This window comes from Maniola hyperantus, chromosome 4 (genome assembly GCF_902806685.2).
Source record: "Maniola hyperantus chromosome 4, iAphHyp1.2, whole genome shotgun sequence".
NCBI lineage: Eukaryota > Metazoa > Arthropoda > Insecta > Lepidoptera > Nymphalidae > Maniola > Maniola hyperantus.
In genome coordinates this window covers 3,803,926-3,831,608 of record NC_048539.1, presented here as the reverse complement: position 1 = coordinate 3,831,608, position 27,683 = coordinate 3,803,926, and the positions used below count along the sequence as shown (strand labels likewise).

General features: G+C 37.1%; 2 protein-coding genes across 2 annotated transcripts in view; one reads left to right on the top strand and one right to left on the bottom strand.

Moving 5' to 3' along the window:
- The window catches only part of Prosbeta1 (proteasome beta1 subunit), a 276,237-nt gene that overhangs the window by 182,490 nt on the left and 66,064 nt on the right, over window positions 1-27,683 (bottom strand). The window lies entirely within an intron of this gene.
- 5-HT2A (5-hydroxytryptamine receptor 2A) overlaps window positions 1-27,683 on the top strand; it is an 81,730-nt gene that overhangs the window by 24,792 nt on the left and 29,255 nt on the right. The window contains exons 2-4 of the mRNA XM_034985465.2: window positions 12,917-13,681; window positions 16,215-16,317; window positions 26,555-26,676. Of these exons, the coding sequence (XP_034841356.1) occupies window positions 12,997-13,681; window positions 16,215-16,317; window positions 26,555-26,676 (910 nt within the window). The 5' untranslated portion in view covers window positions 12,917-12,996. The remainder of the gene's footprint in view (window positions 1-12,916; window positions 13,682-16,214; window positions 16,318-26,554; window positions 26,677-27,683) is intronic.

The following is a 27,683-nucleotide window of genomic DNA, read 5'->3' as shown; positions in this document are numbered from 1 at the left end:
CCTCTGGTGGAAAGGCAGCCTAACCCCCACCCTTTGTCTGTCATATCGCGGCTTAGGATCTGTCTTCATGGATTAAATATTAATCAGAAACTACGATGCGTATGGAAATTGGATGTACCTACTACATCAATTTGAAAATCCAATTTCATAGGGTGGAATATTAGAGATGAAGTATGTTTACAATTCTGCAGCAATGGCTGCTGCTATAGCATTTACAGTATACAATAGGTTTGAACATAGCTCACAGGCACTTAAGTACCTACTAAAAGCCCCTTGCTCATACGTCACAAGCCCTTGATTCACACTGGTTCCCCGGCTGACAAATGTCTAGTCTCCTAGAATGAGTGCCCAGTGCACTATAAGAAAGCCCAGTGTTTTGTTACTTCCAGTCCTACAAGCCCAGTGTTTCAAGAACACTGTTGCCATGAAGTATACTTAGTAGTTTTTAAAGAAGTAGGATTCTAAGTAAGTAATTTTTACCCGACTGCGGCGAAGCCCAAAAAGAAGGGTTATGTGTTTGCCCTGCATGTAAGTACATGTAGGTATATACCTATGTCCGTTTCTGTGCCCGCTGGTAACTACTTTATGGCTCTTAGATTGTCTTTATGGCGCGAGTGTCAATGAGTAGGTACATAGAAATCTTAGAAGTTAAAATGGCGGATTTGATGCGCTTTAATGTGCAGGCGGAAATAGATGCAGTGCAAACCGCAGTCGGGGGTATTTGAATCCTTTTTATATGAACATGATATTTATACGCCCCTACACAGTGGCATTTCTCCAACGTAGGCGTTTGAAAACGCAAAGCACGACGTGTTGCGTAAGCTTTCAGCGTGGGCGTCCATAATTATTATGAGTATACAAAGCTATATAAAAATGTAAAGTATAGTTTATTGTCTTCCATACTTTTCAAATAGGACAATAAACTTTTCATTGTTCATTTACGTTCTTTTATTAGGTTTACATTTATATTTTATAAATAAAATTAATTGCCGAAGATTTATTAAATCAAATTAAATCTTTCATTGAATAAGGAACAAAGAAAATGGCTGTTACGTGAATTTAACGAACAAAAGTCAGACCGTGTAGTTCGGTGCTTTATTACTTCCTACATTCCTGTCTTATATCTTTCTGTATACGGATGGCTATACGCGTATGTATTTAACAGCTCAATTAGCTGCTTTTTTCATCAATGAAGTCACAATGTTGCAGGAAATCTAAAATAACGAAATGGTTCTTGTAAAAAGTTGAAATAAAGCAAGATGATCGCGGACTTTCATTCATGTCCGCGAATTCATTCATTCATTCATTTCTTGCTGGTTTTTCTCGGTAGGAATTGCATTCATAACCAGTGGTATATTCCGTTTTGGGGTTTGATTTACATAAAATACTAAGTAGACGATACCCAAGATTTCGTCTACGTTGATTCCGGTTTTAAAAATTAAGAAATGGAGAGCCGTCAACGTTGCATTTTCATCAGTTTTACTACATTTTTGTGACTTTTTTTCTCAAAAAATAAAGTTATTAGGAATGTGAAATTTCAGTATAATATGATGTAGGGTACCATATTATATTATAAATCCTTTCTTAGCGGATGCCTACGTCGTAATACCTATCTGCATGCAAAATTTCAGCCCGATCCGTCCAGTGGTTTGAGCTGTGCGTTGATAGATCAATCAGTCAGTCAGTCAGTCAGTCAGTCAGTCTCATTTTCCTTTTATATATTTATTTTTAAACAACACATACTGAAAAGTGAAAACAACGATTCATAAAGTTGTTTGTTAGTTGTGACCAAATCATAACATGACGCCGAACTTGGACTTGGACGGTTTTTTATGTTACCTTTTGTTGCCATCATAAAATATTACATGGCAGTTTCCTAGAAAGAGCGTATCTTTATTAAGTTTTGTACTGATATGAGACGACAAAACCCGCATACAAACTGAAGGGAATTATTTATTGCGTTCGCCCTCTGATCGTTTTTCATAGAGAAACGTTGCCGGCGTGTAGAGCATTGTTATTAGTGTGAAAAAGTAGGCTTTTAGTTCTTTCGGGTTTATTAGATGGATTGGGCTGTAATTTGGCATACAGATAGCTATAATGACGTAGACATCCACTAAGAATGGATTTTTGGAAATTCAGCCCCACAAGGGGTAAAATGGGAGTTTGGAATTTGTGTAGTCCACGCGGACGAAGTCGCGGGCATAAGTTAGCAATATATATTTTTAAGATTGTCAATACGGTATTTGACAACTAGTTAAATCAGTAACTTTTTATCAAACGTCAAAACGCGCACTTAGTATGCAATATTCTATGAAATACTTTGATGTGACGTCACATCATAATGACGTAGTTTTTTTGTTTAATCAATAATTTAAAATGATTATTACACTTGAAACTAACAAAGGACGTGGATTTTACGTATTTTGGAAGACCCTCTAATTAAAAATCACTGAGAAATAATTTATTTTTGATGTAGTCAAATACCCAGTTACCTGCATCTAGCTGAAAAATAAACAGCCGTCTTTCACTGATAACAAAGTTCGTAGTGGAGAACTAGGTTTTGTTTGTCAAAGGCTTAAGTCTTACCAGACTGGTGGCGCTAGGTTTAATTAGGGCCCTTAGTTTTCAGTCATCCCTAGAGTGTTTCCTCGTAGGTATACAAAAAGATGAGATTTATATACCAGACATTATCTCGCTTAAACAGTAAAGTCTGAGCAAAGTTAAAGTAGGTAGGTACCTACTCTTTGATATTGCGGGGCACAGTGGTCTCATTAGTGAGAGGTTGCGGGCTCGATTCCCAGCAGAGGAAATTAGTAATCTTCTTTGGTCTGGTCTGGAGGCTTCATTGGTGCCTCGTTTCCACCTTGTCTTTGCCGTTAAGGTGGAAACTAGCGAACCTAGCGATTCGTTCAGAAGCAATGCGATCTGGTACAATGCCAAGTAGAAACTAAAGGGCTTAATAAAAACTACCATAACCCTTCCATTTACATTAAATTTACCACCAGTTAAGATTACAGTCAACAGCTAAATTGTATCTGAATTAAAAAAGAACCAAATTTCGTCAAAATTAGTAGGTTAAATTGATGGTCTGTGAAAAACTAGCAAACTGACATACACACTTTCGCTTTTATAATATAAATATTAAGGATGATATCTATATGAAATTAAATTAAAGTATGCACTCTTCATTTATTTAAATTGACTTTGAGCAGCCTTTTCAATAATCAAGGGTCTGACCCCGTGGACTGACCTTTGATAATGAAGGCATATTATATCGCCCCGGGACATACACCGGACGATAACGATATCAAATTGTGGACAATATCGGGTATCTGCTTATATTTAATGAAAAGGCTAGATCTCGGCGAGCCAACTGTATAAGGCTTTTTGCGTGGGACGTTATTGTTTAGCCCATGTAGAACTAAGAATAGATATAACGATCTATTTTAAAATGGTTCATGTGTGTTCAGTGTTTTCTTAGAATAGAATAGAACTTAGAATAGATATAACGATCTATTTTAAAATGGTTCATGTGTGTTCAGTGTTTTCTTCATACAGACGTAGGAGGGTGATTACTACATTATTTGATAATAGCTGATGCCCGCGACTTCGTCCGCGTGGAATTAGGTTTTTAAAAATCCCGTGGGAACTCTTTGATTTTCCGAGATAAAAAGTAGCCTATGTCCTTCCCCAGGTTGCAAGCTACCTCTGTATCAAATTTCGTCAAAATCGGTTGAACGGTTGAGCCGTGAAAAGCTAGCAGACAGACAGACAGACACACTTTTGCATTTATAATATTAGTATGGATATTAGTAGGTATGGATTGGGGCCGATTCTTCTGCACATAATCTCTAAACTAAACTAAACTAAAATGACACGTCTAAATCTATTGCTATCCCTTTCATAATGTTGCTTGCGGTAAAGGATAGCAACGAGATAGAATTATATCCGTGACATAAATATGTCTCGTTTTAACTCTGTTTTGAGGCTAAGCAAAGTTAAAGTTAAAGTAAGCAGTGATAGCCTAGTAGTTAGGACGTCCGCCTTCTAATCGGAGGTCGGGGGTTCGATCCCGGGCACTCACCTCTAAATTTTCGGAATTATGTGCGTTTTAATTAATTAAATATCACTTGCTTTAACGGTGAAAGAAAACATCGTGAGGAAACCTGCATGCCTGAGAGTTCTCCATAATGTTCTCAAAGGTGTGTGAAGTCTACCAATCCGCAAATGGCCAGCGTGGTAGACTATGGCCAAAACCCTTCTCACTCTGAGAGGAGACCCGCGCTCTGAAGTGAGCCGGTGAGGGGTTAATCATGATGATGATGAAAGTTAAAGTTCGCTCAACAGATTTCAGATTTAGGTAGGTGTACCTACTAGATAGATAGATAGATAGATAGAAATACTTTATTGCACACAAAAAAATTTACATAACTATTACAAAAAACTAAAACTAAAAAATAATTGTATGCAAAGGCGGCCTTATTGCTCACAGCAATCTCTACCAGGCAACCTTTGGTGAAAGGAGAAACTAGGTGTGTTGGATAGTACTTACACCAATGATATTAGAAGAAAAAACTTACACGCAATACAGAAAAATGAAGTAGTATAATATTATATAATTAACTATTTCAGTAATACATACATAACTATCATACATATATATAACTATTATAAATATCAATATATATACAATCCATAATAGAAATATTTATATATATATATATATATATATATATATATATATATATATATATATATATATATAACTACATACCTACATATATTATAAAAGACCTACTAGGTTACCTGTACAAAGACCCCTGGGATTTGCTTGTGCAAAACAAGCAGTCGTTTGCACAAAGCAAAGCCGGGCCGGTAATGAGGTGATTAGGAATCTAATATCCCCGCTGCGCGCCACTGCAGCTTGCTTACCTGTGTTTTGCTTTGCCAACCATACAAACTGAATGAAAACACTATACAAAAGATATTTACGAATAGGTACAGCTCTTATTTTTTTTTTTTTTTTTTTGGACTTGATATGTCAGTTAATTATAGTCCGTTCGCGTTAAGAAAACAGTGAGTCATCCCTGTATCCCGTAGGACGATTGTCTAAAACCTGCATCAATCATCTCAATTGTTCTGATTGGCTGAATTTGTGCGATTCTTGTTGCAACAATGCATTGTGGCCAATAGTGAGCGAGCATTAACCAATCAGAGATGATTGCGATCGTGACATTGTAGCTGTCAAACAACCGCGGTAGGGCCACTGGTCTAGTTACGCCTTTTTTAGGGTTCCGTACCTCAAAAGGAAAAAGGAATCTGTCCGTTGTGTCGGTCAAGAAAACATTTGAGAGTTTGACGTGAGCTACTCACAAATAAGTCATTATTTTAACCAATTTCCCAAAACTGGACAATTTCAAGTAAAGATTTTTATATAAACCTGTGAAGATAATATTGCTAGGGGCGAAATTTGAATGTCATGAGTCTACTTTGTCGCATTAGTTTACAAATTGCGAAAAACCATAAGGGCAGACCAGTGTCAGGACCTTAAATGATGTCAATCTCTAGAGTTCTATTTAAGATCTCCCTCTCTTAAATAATGTAACAGAGTCACAAATAAAACCAATATAATACATACTTACTGTAGGGTTAGTACAAGTTTGCACGTCTCAACAACCTTAATAGATTTCGAGTATCAAAACACTATAATGTCATAGTAAAAAAGAACGAAACTACTTTGTTTTCAATGGTTTAAGTTCGTCCATATACATAATTATCTGCAGTCAGCGCATCAAGCGGAAACTTTCCAAATAAAAAACAGTTAGGACTGAATATACGAAACTTTAAAACAAGGGATTTACCTACAGCTACAGTCTATTTTACTCTGACGCTATTTTGTTTTGATGCTCGAAATCTATTGATATGCAAACTCATACCTGTGCTCATACTCAGAGCTATGGAGTACGAGTGGAACAAATTATGCAATTTCCATCAACGTTTTATTTCCCCATTAACGTAAAGGCTTCCGCCATTTCCTTCACATCCTTTACTGGGTGCTGCCGCAATGCTCGCGGGTATAATGCGTAAAAATGAGTTATCACGCGCCATTTTAACTTTAGTGTCTTCTTGTTAAAAGTACGATTTTAGTCCTAACTAGCTTATGCTCGCGACTTCGTCCGCGTGGACTACACAAATTTCAAACCCCTGTTTCACCCCCTTAGGGGTTGAATTTTCAAAAATCCTTTCTTAGCGGATGCTTACGTCATAATAGCTATCTGCATGCCAAATTTCAGCCTGATTCGTCCAGTAGTTTGAGCTGTGCGTTGATAGATCAGTCAGTCAGTCAGTCAGTCAGTCAGTCACCTTTTCCTTTTATAGGTATATTTAGATTTTAAAGGTGAGCCGTACTTTTGACAATGACAGTTGACTCATACAGTTAAAATGGCGCGTGGGAAGTCATTGAAACATCCTTTTTCAAACTTTGAGAGACGCCATTTTAGAGTGCCATACCCGAAGGGTGCCAACGGGACCCTAATACTAAGACTGCGCTGTCTGTCCGTCCGTCTGTCTGTTAGCGGGCTGTATCTCGTAAACCGTAATAGGTAGAGAGATAATTTTTTCACAGAATGTGTATTTCTATTGCCGCTATTAAAACAAAAGAAAAATCCAAATGGCCGCCATGCAAATTAAAAACAAATTACTAGTGTTATATCTTATACGATGCTACCTTTGTGTGCGAGTCCGATTCGCACTTGACCGATTTTATTTAATTTTTAAATGACTTCCAAAAAAATAGTAGGTTCTCAATAGGTGCATTTTTAAAAATAATATGTATATTTTCTTATGTCAGTTACTGCCTGGAATAAATAAATATCCTGTACCAGATATTTCCGCTCGAAATGTGACGTAAAGAGGTCTACGTCACTGCATTATAATAATCTGCGACCTTAAGCATGATCTTGAAATTCACGGTCATATCGTACATTTCATTATACTTGAAGAAAGGAGAGCACTAAACGTTGGAATTTAGGAGAACATTGAAAATTTTATTGCATGCATTTTTATTTTAATAGTCGATGACATACATAGTTCTATAATAGATCTTGATTATTTCTTTCCACTTTCATGGCCGCCATGATTACATTTTATAAAATACTGGCTTATCTCCGCGACTTTGTCCGCGTGGACTACACAAATTTTAAACCCCTATTTTAGGGGTTGAATTTTTAAAAATCCTTTCTTAGCGGATGCCTACGTCATAATAGCTATCTGCATGCCAAATTTCAGCCCGATCCGTCCAGTAGTTTGAGCTGTGCGTTGATAGATCAGTCAGTCAGTCAGTCACCTTTTCATTTTATACATTTAAGATAGGTACCTGACGCATAAGCCCAGCAAAACCTTAATACTTTCTTTTTTATAATTTAGACAAGGAATAAGACAGGATTTTTTGAAATTTTACGGGATAGATAGACAAAAAAGGATTTATATCTTTACCGTGCGAACTTTCGGGTGGTCGGTGCTAAATAAACAGTCTAAACATAGCTTTTAAAAGCATAAATTCAACTTTGACCTGTTAGGTCTCTTCCTTAGGTTTCTCCCTAGCTAGTATTAAGGTTGTCTGGAAAACTTCGCTATTTAGCTATATGACCGTCTTTTTGTATCTACTTTTTAGGATTTCTTTTTTGTAACCTATCATTTGTGTTTTGTGGTGCGATAAAGAATATAAATACATACATAGTATGACGTATCAAACTTATGTATAGGTATCTACCTATTCTTTTGGTAGTACGAGTATGACGGACGTATAGCACATAACATATTGCGATTTGCGTCGTAAGCTTCATGCATCATTAGTCCTTACCGCTCAGTACCCGTAGTACAAGATTTTACGTCTCACCAAACCAAACCAAATTCGAGAGTCGAAATACTTCCGCGTTACAGTAAACTGGATCTTAAACGCCTTGTTTTAAAGCTCAAGTTTATCTACACTTCTACAGCCAGCGCTCCAAGCGGAAACATTGCGAAATTAAAATCAGTGGCATTGAATATTTGACTTCAATTCAAGGCTGTTTAGGTCCATTTTACTGTAACGCGGAAGTATTTCGACTCTCGAATTTGGTTTGGTTTGGTGAGACGTAAAATCTTGTACTACGGGTACTGAGCGGGTTCAACCAGGTCGACGAATTTATGCTATGGATGGAAGGTACGTCACGATCACGATTTAAGCAGTTATAATAAGAGACACGATACAGATACGATGATTTTTATACATATAACTGTGTTCTCTCCCGAGACAAAGGGAAATAAGGGGTCTCAAGATGCTGGAATGGCGACCTCGCACCGGAAGACGCAGCGTTGGAAGACCTCCACTAGGTGGACGGACGACGTCAGACGAGTCGCATGGAGCCGCTGGATTCAGGCGGCACAAGACCGTGGTGTGTGGAAGTCCCTACAAGAGACCTGTGTCCAGCAGTGGACGTCTATCGGTTGATGATGATGATGATGACATCAATAAGTTGCACTGGACGACAAAATTTTTGGTGAAAGCAGGACTATTTCAAAGTATAGATATAAGTAATATAATCTACCAACTAAGAAAAAGTCTACTTTTCATCCCGGAATATCAAAGATTTCATACAGAAATCTTACTCCACAGGATGAAATTGCAAGTATCAGCTAGAAAATAAATAATATTTGATTGTTATTAACGAATCGTTCAATGTAAATGGCTTTGCACGAAATTCATACATCAGCACTTTGAGCGGATAGGCTTAGAGAGGTTTCAAAGGAAATGCTTTGAGAACCTGACAGCGGGTACGTTAGCTGAAACTACAGGCGAGTGAAAACACCCTTTGTAATGAACGATTACAATGGGCGTGAGTACTTTACACTAGCTAGCGTGTGTCAGCGAAATTATCCGATGTTTTAGAAATAGCTACGGGATCGCTCCGAAATCATGAAAACTTTTACTTATTTTTTTACCTTACAAATGACGATGTTTTTAGAATACTATAAGATGATGCTCTCGCTCCGAAATCATGAAAACTTTAACTTCTTAAGCGTTATTTTTCTTACCTTACAAATGACAATGTTTTTTTAGAATACCTACTACTTAGATGATGCTCATAACTTCGGCCGCTTGGATTTAGGTTTTCAAAATCCCACGGGAACTTTACAATTTTAGGCATTAAAAGCATCCTTTGTCTATACCCGAGATGTTAGTTATCTATTTACCAAAGTTGTACAATGTACAGTAATAGTAGTAGTAGATGGGTTGTTAAGAAATCTTAATCTATATTAACGAAATCGAAAGCATCAGGTAGAAAATAATCTTAAGTACGATTGTTATTAACGAATCTTTCATTGTACTTTTACTTTTTAGTCGACTTCCAAAAAGGAGGTGGTTCTCAATTCAGCCTCTGTTTTTAAATAAACCTTGAAAACGTTTTAAATAAAAAATGTTATATCGAATTTTCCACACAATAAAATCGCTTTTAACAATATGAATTTCTATCACAATTTTATTGTAACAGAATATTTTTTTATAAACAAATTCCGAGTATTTTAAAACACACTGTGCAGCATTCGTCGAAAAAAATACTTTGTGGAGTTTGTGTTCCAATTAAATTTGTTTACGAATTAATCAATATTTCTACGCGAAATCCATATTCCATACTTAATATTATAAATGCGAAAGTGTGTCTGTCTATGTGTCTGCTAGCCTGTCACGGCCCATCTGTTCAACCGATTTTGGTAAAGGACATTATCAATGATAATAATATGACTATACTTACCAAAATTGCCAGTCTAGCAATTCTTCAGAAGTCTTCTTCATTGAAACCGATAGTGCAGGTAATAATAGCCAATGGGCGGCTTACAATTTAACCACAGTATAATTAGGTAGAAGCAATTTTGACGAGGAAGCCAACAGAAGAATTCGACTAGGTTGGGCAGCTTTTGGAAAATTGAGTCAAGTCTTCTCATCATCAATTCCTCAGTGCCTGAAGACGAAATTCTTTAACCAGTGTGTTCTTCCCGTCCTCACCTATGGTGCTGAAACATGGACACTAACACACGACCTTGTTCACAAATTCAAAGTCACTTAGCGAGCTATGGAGAGGGATATGTTAGGAGTTTCCTTGAGGGATAAGATCCGAAATGAGGAGATCCGCAGGAGAACCAAGGTCACTGATATAGTCCAAACTATTAGCAATCTGAAGTGGCAGTGGGCAGGTCATGCCTGTCGTAGAGGCGGTGGCCGTTGGAGCCGGAAAGTCCTTGAGTTGAGACCGCGTTCAAGCGGCGTAGTGTGGGACGCCCTCCAGCACGATGGACCGACGATATAAAGAGGCTGGCGGGAAGTGGCTGGATGAGGAAGGCTGAGGACCGGGTGTGGTGGCGCTCTTTAGGGAAGGCCTATGCCCTACAGTGGATGTCCACAGGCTGATGATGATGATGATGATGATATCTAGAGAAAAATTGAAAAGTAGAATATGCAAAGCAATTTTTATCCGGCGCTTAAGCTACATTGAAGTAGGTTAAAAGTGTTAAAAACAGTGATTTGACGAAATGCAAAAGAGGCCTAGTCAACAGCAGGCCCTTCCCTTTCAACGACAAAAGGAAAGCGGATTATCATCCACAGAAGTGCTTCGTAATTCCCACTTTGTTTTCTGCTTACCTTTTCACTTCGTTTGGGCAAAGGACTCCCTTCATTACATTTAAAAGAAAAAAAAAACCGACCAAGTGCGAGTCAGACTCGCGCACTAAGGGTTCCGAACTACAGTCGTATTTTTTCGACTTTTTGCACGATAAATCAAAAACTATTTATTATGCATAAAAATAAGTGAAAATCTGTTTTAGAATGCACAAGTGAAGCCCTTTCATATTATGATACCCCACTTGATATAGTTATCTTACTTCAAAAGTTGAAAATAACAATATTCGTTCATGACCAAAATTAATTTTTTTTTGTGTGATTTAACCACAAATTCACGGTTTTCAGATTTTTCCCCGAATGTCTGCTATGATACCTACCTACCTGCCAAATTTCATGATTCTAGGTCAACGGGAAGCACCCTGTAGGTTTCTTGACAGACCGACATACAGACAGACAGACAACAAAGTGATCCTATAAAGGTTCCGTTTTTCCTTTTGAAAACGATTTAAGGTACATTTTTAACCGACTTCAAAAAAAGGAGGAGGTTCTCAATTCGTCGGAATCTTTTTTTTTTTTTTTTTTTTTTTTTTTTTTTATTTTTTATGTATGTTCCCCGATTACTCAAAAACGCCTGGACCGATTTTGAAAATTCTTTTTTTTGTTTGAAAGAGTATACTTCAAAGTTGGTCCCATTTCAATTTGGTGAAGATCTGATGAACATCTTCGAAGATAGATACTGGAACTCCTCAACGGATAAGAGTAAATTGCTCGCGATCAGTGTAATAGCTTAGTAAACAGTAGATTTTTAACCAGTCATAGCATAATTCCATGGGGCCACTAAAAATTGTGAAATAAAAAATTTTTACAAAAAAAATAAAAACCGACTTCGTTACATAAACACTAAAAATTGAAAAATAATTTAATTTATTACCGAATATATTGTGTATACAAGAGTTAATATAGTTCCATAATAATATTTTTTGGGGTCGGTGCCAATGAGGTGCCATTGTGGAGTCCCATAAAAATATGAAGTCTAGACGATTCGCGCAGCTAAAGCTAATTGGCACCGGCACCAAAAAGTATTATTATGGAACTATATTAACTCTTGTATACACAATATATTCGGTAATAAATTAAATTATTTTTCAATTTTTAGTGTTTATGTAACGAAGTCGGTTTTTATTTTTTTTGTAAAAATTTTTTATTTTCATTGTTCGTTAACTCAATCATTAATATACACCAGTCTTTAGTATGGGATTACGTAACAGAGAGCCCTATACTAACTTCTCTCCTTAGGTAACTCAACTCGACTATCGCTAATCGTCGGCTCTCGGACAATTGCCTTACTATAGAACCTCGCAGTCGCTTACATAACGACCGCTCGTGCTGTTCCTGACACGGCAAAGTCCTCGTCACTTAGAACTTAAGTTACCGAGTTTTGAATACATTAGAACTTGGGCTCACCACAGCCAAATACAATAAGCTTAAAGTTCTACTTTGATAGCCATACATTGTTCCAAGCTATTACTATACAATAACAATTAAAGTTGTAATAGCCTAGTGGTTAGGACGTCCGCCTTCTAATCGTCGGGGGTACGATCCCGGGCACGCAGTTCTAACTTTTCGGAGGCGTTTTAAGTAATTAGATAAATATCACTTGCTTTAACGGTGAACGAAAACATCGTGAGGAAACCTGCATGACTGAGAGTGCTCCATAATGTTGTCAAAGGTGTGTGATGTCTGCCAATTCGCACCTGACCAGTGTGGTAGACTATGGCCAATTCCCTGCTCACTCTGAGAGGAGACTTATGTTCTGTAGCGAGCCGGTGATGGGTTGATCATGATGACGATGATGATGATCTGGGGATATCCCCAGAGGGGTTGAGTACTTGCAAAATTAGCCAGTTGAAAAGCCATACGGAAAAATCTCGCAAACGACGGACTGGCCAATAAAATTTACAAGTTCAGCTATTCAATATAAATTTAGCTGCGTTTTAAAAATCTCCTGCGCTCTGATTCTGTTTGACCAATGTTTTTCCATTTGTGCGGGCCTTGGCCCTTGAGGCATGCCTTTTGGAAGTCACCCACACCCCGAATGCGTTACCTATTGATCAATGAAAATTGTGTTATAATTGACCTTGTCAGTCCTGGATTTTATGCGCTGTAATGTGCGGGCTGAAATTTTCAACATTTCGACAACAGAAATTTATTCGACTTACTTTCTTACTATCCTAATATAAAATTTTCTATTTGTTCCAGATTGCAAAGGGAAATCGAAGAGCAACCGGCAGTTCACAACAATGCATCGAGAGAGAGTTACCTAATACCCTGAAAATGGAATGAACCAGCCGGATATGACGAATTTCACTTATCTATTAGACCCCACGCTAGAAGATTTGAAATGCCAATTGATTTCAGGCACGAGTTGTTCAAATGAAACCATTCTCAACGGTCTTGAATGTGTTCTGAAGAGCTACTGGAGTTCTATAGAATACAGCTGTGAACTGAATTTGGATATTCAAAATGAGACCTCCTATACCTGCCTCAAGTGTACGAATAATTCCTTGGATCCGTACAGCAACAACACTCTATGCAACTCTCGACTCAAGTTGAATATGCTAGGAATATTATACGAGAGCGCAATAAAGAACTTGTGGTTGAAGATACCTGATTTGGACATTTGTGACTGGAATACGTTGTCGTGTTTCAACGACTCGAACAGAACACTGTACATTGATGCTTTAAATAGTTTTAATAGTAACACTTTCAATGAAAGTTTTCAGTGTAAGTGGAACATGAAGAATGAGACGGATAATTTTATAAGTGTGGAGTACGATTGGAGTTTTTTGTTCGTGATATTGTTCATAGTGGCCGGTGGTGTTGGCAATATATTGGTGTGCCTGGCCGTGTGCTTGGATAAGAGATTGCAGAATGTGACGAATTACTTCCTGTTGTCGTTGGCGATCGCTGACTTGCTTGTCAGCTTGTTCGTGATGCCAATGGGAGCTATTCCAGGATTCTTAGGTAAGAACTTTTACCTAATTGTTACTTAGGTTCATGGTTGCATGCTTTGCCAAATTTTGGAGATTCCATTGATCATGACTAAGATTCCCCTTTCCCCTCAAAGTAAGCGTAAATCATACTACTGGGAATAGGTACGACATTAGTCCAACGGGCGGGGTTTGAATCACCGACCTTTCAGAATTCAGCCCACTCCATAACCGTCACGCTATTGAAGGCTCTAAAAGTTCAAGTTACAAATTACAATTTGAAATTTGATTGAAGTATTGACGCGATAATTTCAATATCTCAACAGTTCCTATATACTATGTGGCATACTTCACGAGGTGACCAAAATTTCACCAATTCTTCACCATAAACTATTTCCATCCCATCTCTACGAATAAAAGTATCTCATATCTCATACTTTAAACGAGCAACTCTTATAGAAATAACTGTAATGATTTGGATAAAATTTTGTGTTAACCTATCATACCTGAGTTCCCGTGGAAGAAAAATTATTTTCTTCCACTTTTCTTTTTCTTCTTTCTTTCTTATAAAAATCGTCAAAATACATTTAATAGCACATTTTATCTTGGGTATTATAGGTACAGCATTTAAAGCATAAAACCACTTTCTGGTAATTTACAAGTGTACCGATACTTTTAGACACTTAACTATGATAAATTGATCATAAAGTACATCATACTTTTGTAACATGAAAACTAACACAGCTGATGCATGTTCGAGTACATTATGTACATTATCCTCTTAGGTTATTGAAAATGTTTAGGTATAAGACGGGTATAAGTAATAATATGAAGTGAGAAGCTGCCTGGCGCAGTGGAAAGCGCTGTGTATGTGCTCTTATTAGTGGAAGGTCCCGGGTTCGATTCCTTCCAATTGATTTCAGGCACGAGTTGTTCAAACGAAACCATTCTCAACGTTCTTGAATGTGTTCTGATCAAACAAACACTTACGCATTTATAATAAGTAAGTGGAGTAGAGAAGAGTATATCAGCGATAGAGATCGTACAGCTTTTAATTTTTTATTGCAAACGTCTTGCGAACAAGATGTACTTACTTAGATAAGCAAACACAAAGTTATTCGCTGTATTTTGTATACAAAATAACTCAAATTCAGGACACAATGGAACGAGGTATGCCACTTCGACCAGATGTTGCAAAATATTTAAATAAATTTGAAAGTTTCTACAGCGTAATTGAATAAAGAACATTTTTGTGTTTAAGTTCATAACAAACAGGCTATTATAAACTCAGTACATTAGACGGGAAAAATGGAATTATATTTTCCACTCGTTCGGAACTCTCTCGCGGGAAAAGTTCTGATGTATTATACATTCTCGTACTTTCAACCGTCAGTATAACTTTCAAATCATGTACATAAATGATTTACATTGTTTAAAACAGGAAATACAATGGTGCTGATTCTGAGCACAACCTAATTTTAGAGTATTCGCATGCTCTTCTTCTTCATCATGATAGCAGGGAACCTACGTGCGCTGTCAAGTATACCTATTAAGTGTTTTCATAGTTCCTTGTATAAGGTAGGTAGAGAGCCGGTATTAGGAATGACTACCCTAATCTGTTATTTAATTGTGATAGAGAATATAATATGGAAGATAATGTGTACAGTACGCGGCAGAAAATAACGTACATCGATTAGAAGGAGATAGCGGATTTGTAGAGCATTGTCTCTGTCGTTGAGACCGACAAAACGCCATATAAGTATGAGTGACAGAGAACACTCTCTACAAACCCGTAAAGTCATTCTAAAGACCGATGTACATTGTTTTCTGCCGAGTACTGTAGATTGATACATCGTACTTAAGGGTTGCCTAGCTACATAAATCACATGCCAATTATGTTAATTTTTTTTTTTCGATCAACTTTAGATTAGCCACACTTTAGAATTTAAAACCAATATATTCGACTAGCCCTAATGCAAATATTGCATGTAGTTTACATTGTCACTCAGTACCCGTAGTACAAGATTTTACGTCTCACCAAACCAAACCAAATTCGAGAGTTGAAATACTTCCGCGTTACAGTAAAATGGACCTAAACAGCCTTGAATTGAACTCAAATATTCAATGCCACTGATTTTAATTTCGCAATGTTTCCGCTTGGAGCGCTGGCTGTAGAAGTGTAGACAAACTTGAGCTTTAAAATAAGGCATTTAAGATCCAGTTTACTGTAAAATCTTGTACTATGGGTACTGTTTCACTTCGTTTCATGAAAAATTCTTCTATCGAATACTTTAAAAAATTACAACTATTACCTATTATAGTATCTTTTGCTAATATAAGTAAAGTTCATTTTCCATTGCCGTTCACGTTATTGGAGTTTCGATACTATACAATTGATATTAAATTAAATCTTGCGTAAAAGGTGCAAGCACAGGCAAGGTTTAATATCATATTGTGTTGTGTAGGTTATTGGCAAATTGTTATTTGGTACACAAAATTCAACTTTTATCAATTGAAACTGAATCTTATAAATAAATTAGTAAGGTTTAATATCGTCTGTTGTGCAGGTTATTGGCCGCTGGGCGTAGTGTGGTGCAACGTGTACGTGACATGTGACGTGCTCGCGTGCTCGGCGAGCATTATGCACATGTGCTTCATCAGTATCGGCAGGTTGGTGATGTTTACTTGTTTGATTGGGGATTATCATTCCATTACCCCCACTCTGTTGGATTTATTACGTGACTATGACGGGATATGACGAGGATATGCATAACCAGCATAACCATATTATTATCATCTATAAGTACTTACTACATAGGTATTATTTTAAATCTATTAACTTCTTCTTCTTATAAGTAGTAAAACTGTAACTGGACGATTTGGACAAGGAACCCTTATAGTTTTGCCATGTCCGTCCGTCTGTCCATCCGTCCGTCCTCGGTTAACCACAGAGACTATTAGTGCTAGAAATCTGTAATTTGGCATGGGTATAAATATTAATCACGCCGACAAAGTGGTAAAATAAAATTGTGATAAATAGTACATTAATATTACTTACCTAGTTTATGAAACGGTTGCATAATAGGTGGTATTAAAACACGAGTTTCACTAAAGTTTGATACACTACTTTATCTAAACTCATATTATCTTGAAAACCAAACCATAAAATCGTGGTATCAATTTTTTTTAAACGTCTTAAGCTTTTTGACATAGCTATTATGAAGAAAACATCCGTTAAGAAAGGATTTTTGAAAATTCAACCTTTAAGGGGGTGAAATAGGGGTTCGAAATTTGTGAAATCCACGCGGACGAAGTCGCGAACATAATCTATCACCTAATATTATATTATTTAAGGCGTATCATTTTCAAAGCCAGTTGATTTTCATCGTATACTATTTCATTTCTAAGAATTTGACTTATCTGCCAAGAGATATTGTAGTCAAGAGCTAACTAATTGCCATCGAATAAAAATCGGTCAAGCGCGAGTCGGACTCCCATGCGAGGGGTTCCGTAGGGCATAAGCTAGTCTGTGTGTCATCTACAGAAACATTTACGCCTACCATATCTCTATCATCTAAAGCAATGTAAATTAAACTGACGCTAGGTATTACGCAAATACGATTTGATTACGAAACGAATTGATTTGCATCGAGTGTTAATTGAGTCACTATCCTTTATTAAACAAAGGGAAAGCTGTTAAAAGCTCATTGCATATTTCAACACGCATCCGATGCGCAATAGGCACCTATATTATATTTAGCGCACGAGCTATTATATAAACTAGTGGTTAAGATCCACCTCCACCTCCTCTCCGGTTCGATCCCGGGCATCCACCTCAAAAATTTAGGAGTTGTGTTTTTGGGAGCAATTATTAAGTATCGCGAATTCGCGACTCTTTAGACGTTTGAACCACTAACTGAACATTATCACGACTTTCAGAATTTCAGAAATAATCTACTTACTTCATAAGCGTTACCAAATACCACAAATACCCACTAATCCTCATTACCATTTACAATGTAGCTTTCAAGGCGCCATTATAATAATAACCACTACGGCGCGATTGAGCCGAGAAGAAAATCATTTACATACAAATCTCCATAACATAGCCGTTAGCGGGGCGCTATAACAATTTCAAGATTAAAGTTTAGGTTCCACTAGCGACTTTTTGTTGTAAAACTAAAGATGAAGACACATTTGTCCTGCTGCTGTCTTCCTTCAATACTTCGCAAAGTCTATGGTTGAGATTTATAGAGCGCACTTTGACTTTGCTCAGACTTAAGATTGAGTTAGAAGATAATATTATGCCCTGTTGCTGTCTTACCTCAATATTTCAACAAGCAAGGCAAGCAACACCAATTCGCAAGCCAAAGTAACAGAATTGCAGATTTTTTAATTATTAAAAGGAATTAACGGAATAAAACCCGTATTCTTTTAATTACTTAGGATCTTAGTTTTAGCTGCAAGGTCGAACATCTCAGTATAACATTTTGTTCTATAACTTTAGGTAACAACTGCTACGACTGTCGATTTTAATCATTTAAACTTTAAAGCTTCATATCTATTTGAACAAACTGATGCTACTCAAATATTGTTCATTCAGCTCTGTCTAAAACTTTTACGAGCGCGACAAAACCAATAAAATACGAGTATGGCTTGGTAAAATCGCCTCACGGTAGAGAGTGCCAAAACAGGATATTTTATCTCTTGCGGTAGCACGGTTTTTAGAATAAGTGGATATATTTTGTTAAATATGAGAAGATTTTTGGCTTTTACAATAAGTAAACAGTGTGTGGTCAGTTAATTATGGCTTAATTTGTCCATCCAAAATGGGGATAAAGCGACTTTTTGTTGAACGACATGTCGCAAGTTGAGCCAAGACCTTGAGGAAACTCTGTGATAGCAATGAAAGTGATTATTTGGGGCGTAGCGTCATTTGGGTAAACAAAATGGGTATTTATATAAATGGAAGGGGTGAAAACATATTGTGAAATGTAATGAACGGGGTGGGAACATATTGTGTTATTTAAGCGTATAGATACTTTAATGTATGTTCCATTAGAAATTCTCTCCAGGATTTCATAAAATCCGGTGGCCTAGCCGAGCTATTAGATCATTCAAGCGAGGACGTCGGTGGTTGATATATATTTTTAGGTTAAGGGCATGGACCTATTAAGAGACTATAATATCACTGGACGTGACATCAGTACAAGGTTATAATACACTATAAGGCCTAGCCCACTATGGCCTTGTTTCAGCCTCTCCGACTAAACTAGAAGATCCAGAAAGCAAGACTGAGAGAGTAGAGAAAATAATATTGACTCGACTGTAAAATAATTTTCTCTAAGCTTAATTTATATCTGAAAATAAAGATTATGATTATTATTAATTCTCATTTCTAACCAGTAGAGAGCATTTCATGCATCGAGTTAATTTAAAATTGTATAACTGAGGCTACAGTAGGTATAGCTGTAACCTTGTAGAGCTACATGGTACTGATTCTGAGCACAACCTAATTTTAGAGTGTTCGCATCCTTCTTACTAATGTAATATGAAAAGGACAGGCGCAGTTTGACAGTTTTAAATTTAATTTTTAGATTGATTTGAGCGCACAGTCGCGAGCCTACTATTTAAATTTGTAGCGTGCGCTAAAATTTAGAGTCTTTAAATGTAATGTTCATGTTCCGTCCCTTTTTAGCATTGTTGAAAAGAAAAGGATGAAGATACTCTAAATTTAGTTTAGAGAAAGCCAACGGAAACGGTGCCAATGAAGCTTTGAATTAAGCGAGCACGATCGCCGAGGAAGCAGATGGGAAGTAGTTCGGAGCGAATTTGTCTTTCAGGACGGATTTCATTAAATACACATTTAGCTCTGCATTTACGAGTTGATGTAGAGCTTCTATAACGAGCGCTAGGTATCTCGCCTGAATTACTCTTTTCTAGTAATGATGGAGAGTCAGTTACAAATCGATTTAGTTTAAAAATAGACTACTATACCTAAGTGTAAAAGTACGATAAAGCATGAAAATAGACTACTATAGGTGCAGAGGCATAAAAACCGGCCAAGTGCGAGTCAGGCTCGCGCACCGTGGGTTCCGTACTACAGTCGAATTTTTTCGAGATTTTCCATGATGATTCAAAAACTATTATGCATAAAAATAAATAAAAATCTGTTTTAGAATGCACAGGTCAATCTCTTTCATAATATGATACCCCACGTCTTGATATAGTTATCTTACTTCGAAAATTGAAAATACTAATTATGATGATGTAACCCTAAATTTTTGCGCTACAATGCGAAATTTTTGTATAATTCTTAGGGCTTCAATTATGAAATAACTTTTATCTGAGGGATAAAGAGGTTTTGCCAATTTTTGAATAGGAAAACTGTCAATACATGAAACTTATTCGTCAGTTAAAGTTTATCTGGCGATTGAAAAATATTAAAAATATTGTTTAAGGGTGGATAAACGTAATAAGCCCAAAAGATAATGGCTTATTCTGTTTATTCACCCTAAAACAGCTACCTTACTGTGTATACTCAGAAACGTAAGTCGGTCTGTTCACCTTATTAACGGAATTTGTCTAGGCTATTATTTTTAGTCCAGAGTAGATAAACGGGACACTCGTTTCTGAGTATACACGTTAGGGTGGGTAAATGGAATAAGCGATCTTTTTCCGTCTGCAGTTATATAAGTATATAAGGATAACTGACTAACTGACTTACTGATCTATCAACGCACAGATCAAACTACTAGACGGATCGGGCTGAAATTTGGCATGCAGATAGCTATTATGAAGAACACATCCACTAAGAAACGATTTGTGAAAATTCAACCCCTAAATGGTGTAAAATGGGGTTTGAAATTTGTGTAGTCCACGCGACAGATGTCACGCGACTAAACTAGCTTGTAGATACAATACTTGCATGTTGACAGGAAAGATGGATGTCTAAAGGGTGTCCAAATATAAAACTTTAAGCTCACATAAAATATTGCTATAAAATAGTCATGCGAAATTCACGAAACGTTCACACAAAATTTAAGCTTTAATAAATGTTTAGGCAAATCACCCGCCCATAAAATAATATATACCGTGGCATGATAAAACATCATATTCGGTGTTATTGCGGATTTAGTCTGCGCTGAGCCGTAAAATGTACGAAGACGCTCGTCTCTAGAATATTTAGACACATAGACAGATAGACAGATAGACAACGAAGTGATTCTATAAGGGTTCTTTTTATTCCTATAGCGGTATGGATTTCTAATAAATGAAATTCACGGGCGTTATTGCGTACATCTGCACTGAATATAACCTACCCTGCTGTGGTTTGTTTCACAGCTATAGGTGCACCTCATAATAATTTTAAAATATCTATTTATCACTCGAGTAGGTAAACCAATTTTTTTTCGATTCATGCTTTTCATGTTCATGAAATACCTGATTTTTACCTGAAATCTAGCCTGAATTTTATTTTTCTGTATTTAAATGTATCTCTATATAGCAACAATAAGGTTTTTATAACTGTACCACAGAGTCAGGATAGTGTGACTATACTAAACAACCTTAAATTTCTTATAGTCTGAGACGCAGACGGACAGAATATGAACCTCATGAAATTATATTTACTACGGAACCCAACAACCTGTAAACGTTAGGTATACCAGTCTAATCCCGGATATACCAAAGCCACGACTTTCTCTCACAAAAGGGATATTTTGAGTAGGTATATTATCTTTACCTCCATCCTTTAGCGAAAATCCGCCCAAAGTACTTTCTATGTTCTATTAGCTTTAGTTTCAAGAGTCACCTTCTACCGGATGTCTCGAGGACAAAAGACGTTCCCTCATATATTTATTCAAAGCTTTTGTCACCTTCTTACACTGAGGACGCTTAATAATACATCGTTCAATTCAAAAGGTAACCCGCTTTTCCACTTAACCTATAAAAAATCGAATTCTCATCGAAGGTAAATTTTGAACAAAATGGAAATTGTATTAAACTCACCCCTAAAGAATTTAACCTTTATAGGCTTTTAGGCCTCTTATACACCACACGAGTTGCTAAGCTAAGGAATTAAGTGTGAGAATTTACTTACTAAGTATGTTTTTATGTAAAAGGGTCAATATTTTACATAAAAACAAATTTTTGTATTGCGCGAGCCAGAAGCTCGCCAAGGAGGTCCTGAATGAAGCAAGCCTACGAGGTGCTACGAGGCCGCGCCGCGCCGTAGCGAAGCAAGGTCGAATAGGTGAATAAGCTGAATGAAAGGGCGACGCTTCTAGCCGTCGCCCATTTAAAAACGCTAGGGGTAGAACAAATAGAACTTCGTGTAGTTGAGGGACCTAGATTTAAAGTAGGTACTGTGATTGTTTTTTGCAGTTAATTGTAGATTTGACGGGACAAGTTTTGCCTGTAACATACTATAATCCATACTAGTATTATAAATGCGAAAGTGTGTCTGTCTATCTGTCTGTCAGTCAGTCTGTCTGTCTGCTAGCTTTTCATAGCCCAACAATTTAGCCGATTTTGATGAAATTTGGTACAAGTTTAGCTACCCGGGGACGGACATAGGCTACTTTTTATCCCGAAAAATCAAAAAGTTTCTACAAGATTTTAAAATACCTAAATTAACACAGCCTAGCCTGAAAAGCTGGCAACAGAATATAGGCGATTCCTCTCGTGCAGTTTGAATTGTGGTGAGAGACCCGGCAGTTTTGTTATGTGGTTTACGCGTTTACGTGATGTGCATTGTTTGTGTATGACGTATAATAATTCTGATAATATCTGGTATGTTTGTTACATGTTAGAATTATTACTATACACTAGCGGATACCCGTCGTCTTCACACAAAAATGTTTCTATCTATGTCCGTTATAAACTTTAAAACAGATGTGCCCTAAACTGGTTTTATTAGAAAGGCAAATATGCGAAGATGGTTTTCGACAAAAAAATCCAAGGCATAAGGCAGATTCATTTTTTTAGCGTAGTAAGTAGAGACATGGTCGCTAACTATGGGCCTCATAAGAAAGCTCAGCGGGCGATGGAGAGAACTATGCTTGGAGTTTCTCTACGTGATCAAATCAGGAATGAGGAGATCTAGAGTAACCGACATAGCTCAACGGGTTGCAAAGCTTCAGTGGTAATGGGGAGGGCACATAGTTTGTAAAACCGATAGACGTTGGGAATGGCGACCTCGCACCAGAAGACGCAGTGTTGGAAGACCCCCCCACTAGGTGGACGGACGACAGCAGACGAGTCGCAGGGAGCCGCTGGATTCAGGCGGCGCAAGACCGTGGCGTGTGGAAGTCCCCACAAGAGACCTATGTCCAGCGGTGGACGTCTATCGGTTGATGATGGTAATGATGATGAAGCAGCACACGCCGGGTATTCGCTAGTATCTAATAAAAATCCAATCCGTAAATAACGTGCAATGGTTCAAAATATCAATAACACTAATTTAACAATCATCATAATATTAATCATGGTACCTATAGGAACATATTCATTATACCCAAACATAGCTCTTCCATGGTTCTTCCTCTCTCTCTTTCCTTGGCACGTGCTAATGTAATTAAGTTTATGGAGCATTCCGAAACTATTAGGTAAGGGGTAGATGCAGACACTTTCATAATACCCTCTTAAATTAGGAGGCGAGCTATAAATTTCCATTTGACGGTGCATGCAAGTTTATGGATGCATTATTCGTTATGAGACCGTAAAGCTATACTACCATTGTCTACGAGATACCAAATAGAATTAGATGTTTGCTACGCTACTTAAAAGAGCAGTTACTTTTGATGGGCCTACTCAAAAAATAATAAAATAACTTAATTTAGGTGAAAATTTGAATATTCATTTTATCGCGGTAATTCGAATAGAATGAAATAAATAATTTGCTACTGGTCTACCAAGCACCCAATTATCTTATGTATATTGTATTAAAGAAAAACTTTGTTTCACCGTTTAACTTATTTTTAAAGTTTTGTAATCTGTACGCATGTGGTACGCATCGATTTACTAACCTAAAGAGAATACTAAATAGAAAAACTGAACCATTAAAGCAACGATGACCTCACACACCTTTCAGAACATTATGGAGAACTCACAAGCTTGCAGGTTTTCTTATAATGTTTTCCTTCATCGTAAAAGAAAGTGATATTTCATTGCTTAGAACATGCTTAAAAAGCACAACTTCGAAAACTCCAACCTCAGCCTCTATCGCTATCATTTCATAATAATATTCCTTATTCCATAAGTGCGATTTTAGTTCGCTATTATAGAGCTTATTGCCTTTGGCGATCACGAAAACTTCTCATCTAGTTTATTAGGGTTCCGTACCTCAAAAGGAAAAACGGAACCCTTATAGGATCACTTTGACAGACAGACAGACAGTCTGTCTGTCTGTCAAGAAACCTACAGGGTACTTCCCGTTGACCTAGAATCATGAAATTTGGCAGGTAGGTAGATCTTATAGCTGACATTTGGGTAAAAATCTGAAAACCGTGAATTAAGGGTTAGATCACACAAAAAATATTAAATTGTGGTCATGAAGTAATAATTAGTATTTTCAACTTTTGAAGTGAGTGACTATATCAAGTGGGGTATTATATGAAAGGTCTTCACCTGTACATTCTAAAACAGATTTTTATTTATTTTTATGCATCATAGTTTTTGAATTATCGTGCAAAATGTCGAAAAAATACGACTGTAGTACGGAACCCTCATTGCGCGAGCCTGACTCGCACTTGGCCGGTTTTTTTTCAATTAGAAATAGTAATAGAAAAGTTCCATTCAAACTTTCCCAAAGTGCTTATGAAATTTAATTGCTAATTGCTAATTTTTCTTCAATATTTTTGGTACCTATTCAAGTAGAATTATTATGATTCAGTTAGATAGCACAAAGGCCTTGGAACGGTAATTGTTCGTTAAACTTCTCTGAAAACTAATTTATTTCTGTAATTTAAACGAAATTTGGCGGTCGGTTCGTAAACTATTATGGCTTTCTTTAAGTTTGATCATTTAGAGCCGCGTTCGTTCCAAAATAAAAGGCATTTCTAAAGAAAGATATATTTATTCTATATCTAAATATATAAAAGGAAAAGGTGACTGACTGACTGACTGACAGATTTATCAATGCACAGCTCAAACTATTGGATGGATCGGGCTGAAATTATGCATGCAGATAGCTATTATGACGTAGGCATCCGCGAAGAAAGGATTTTTGAAAATCCAACCCCTAAGGGGTTGAAATAGGGTTTGAAATTTTTGTAGTCCACGCGGACGAAGTTGCGAGCATAAGCTAGTAATAGATAAGTAAAAGTAAAGTAATGTATAATATTCTTTATTGTACACCAAAACCAAAACAATATAAATATAACAAGGATGATAAGAAGTTTGCAAGTACAATAGGCGGCCTTATCGCTAAAATAGCGATCTCTTCCAGGCAACCTTAGATAGTGATTGAATTCCGTAATTCGTAGCAAGGGTGTACCACAAAGAGCAATTGGGCCTACAAACTTAATCCGGTGGGCACGGCCTCTCACGTAGATCGGTTAACCTCCGTAACCAGTCTTAAGTGGACGTGATTTGCGGCGAGGCAGTAATGGGTGGTAATGGTCACTTGATTTAACTGGTGGTTATGTCTAGGTATTAATTAATACCTTTGGTAGGTCGCCGTGCCGTGATTCCTTCCCCTGTCGTCGTTAAGAGGTCTGACTCCTATTCGGGAGGTCTGAGGATCGATTCCGGGCACGCACCTCTCACTTTTCGGAGTTATGTGCGTTTTAACATTTCATCATTATCGTCATGATCGTCCCATCGCCGGCTCACTACAGAGCACGGGTCTCCCCTCAGAGTGAGAAGGGTTTTGGCCATAGTCTACCACGCTGACCAAGTGCGTATTGGTAGACTTCACACACCTTTGAGAACATTATGGAGAACTCTCACGCATTGCAGGTTTCCTCACGATGTTTCCCTTCACCGTTAAAGCAAGTGATATCTAATTAATTAAAACGCACATAATTCCGAAAAGTTAGACGCCCTAACCACTAGGCTATCACAGCTTTTAACACTTACCTTCCTGAAATTATTATGTAAATTACGATAGTGAAAAATTATCAAAATCAGTTTATTGGTCATTTAGATAATCGCGAACATGCACAGGTAACATACCTACATACGGATGGAATACATAATCTCCTTTTTTTGAAGTATGGTAAAAAGTGTAGTCGCACTGATTGTGCCAGGTATTTTCATTTATCTGTTATATTAAAAAAAAAGTAAAAACTAGATGATTGCTATGTTGGTAAAGACGGCTGAAACTTGATTTTCTTATAAATATTGAATTTCCAATTATTTCTCTCATTATCGGTTTTGCTTTTTAATCATTGCATAATCCCTGAAATCTGCGAAAGAATATTCATTAAATCATGGATCGATTACCAATAAAGCCAACAAATTCGAACGACGCGACGTCTGTAAAAAGACACTGATAAATAAAATCAGATCTTTGATATAAATAAACGAAAAGCTTAGAATTCAGACGAATAGAAAATAAAAAACAAAAGAATCTCAAAAAGGCTTTAACAACGACGTACATTTTACGTAATATTTTTATCAAAACTTCAAATAATTTATCCAAAGTAGATAGGTACAAATTGTCCTACACCCCTTGTTGAATTTGTAAGATAATGATGTAATGGCATCATTTACTACCAGCTGACATCGCAGTTAAGCGCTAACCTGTTCAACAAAATATTAAAAAATCATTTTCCATATCCGTACCGTTCGTATGCACGTAGCCCTACGACTTGGAATGCGATACTCCTGAAATCCTTTGTATAGCCATTTAATTTTCTTTCTCTTTTTCATGTTTGTTATAATAATGCCATTTTTTTCACAGGTACCTCGGTATAAGAAACCCTTTGAAGAGCCGCCATCATTCCACAAAACGGGTCGTTGTGATCAAGATAGCTCTGGTGTGGTTACTGAGCATGTTCGTGTCCAGTTCCATCACAGTTTTAGGTAAGCAAGTAAAACCGGTCAAGTGCGAGTCGGACTCGCACACACTTTTGTGTAGAACACTGCAAGTTAATGAAAGATTGCGCCATCTATATGTGATTTAGTAATTTTGTATTTGCACATATTTGTATTTATTTATTTTTCGATTTAGACTTATACAAGCGCTTACGAAAGTCAGAAGCATAGTACAATATTATACAATAACAAAATAAGTGTACAAAATATGGCATAGAATCTAGGTAATACCTACTAAGTAGTTAAAAATGCCATAACCTTACTTCTTATTTTTTTGTGAATACATTTTTTTTGTAATGCAATCACAAATTCACGGTTTTCGGATTTTTTCCTTTACTTGTGCTATAAGACCACCTACCTGCCACATTTCATGATTCTAGGTCAACGGGAATTACCCTATAGGTTTCTTGATAGACACGATAGGCAGACAACGAAGCGATCCTATAAGGACTCCCTTTTACCTTTTGAGATACGGAACCATAAAAAAGATGTTGAGGGACGCCCGACAGAAGCGAAGATTCTACGGATTTTTCAGTGATAGCCTCGATCCGAGTTCGATCTCAGGCACGCACGTCTAACTAACTTTTTAGAGTTATGGGCAACTAATTGCTTTATCGGTAAAGGAAAACACTGAAGTGAAGAAGCCTGCATGCCTGAAAGTTATCCATAATGTGTGTGAAGTCTACCATCCACACTTGGTAAGGGTAGTGGCCCATGGCCTAAACCCTGGTCATTCAGATTTGATCACGTAGAGAAGATCCAAGCATAGCTCTCTCCATCGCTCGTTGAGTGACGCTGAGCTTTCATATGACTTATCTTTCTTTATGTAGTCAATTAATCTGAGTTGGGAGAGTGTGCGAGAGAGTGGAATACGAAGCGATTTGCTTCCTCATTTCTAATTCAAACCGCTAGGATATGGAACGCAATTCCGGCATCAGTTTTCCCCTCCACATTTAATATGAGTACCTTTATGTGAAGAGTGAATAGGTATCTTC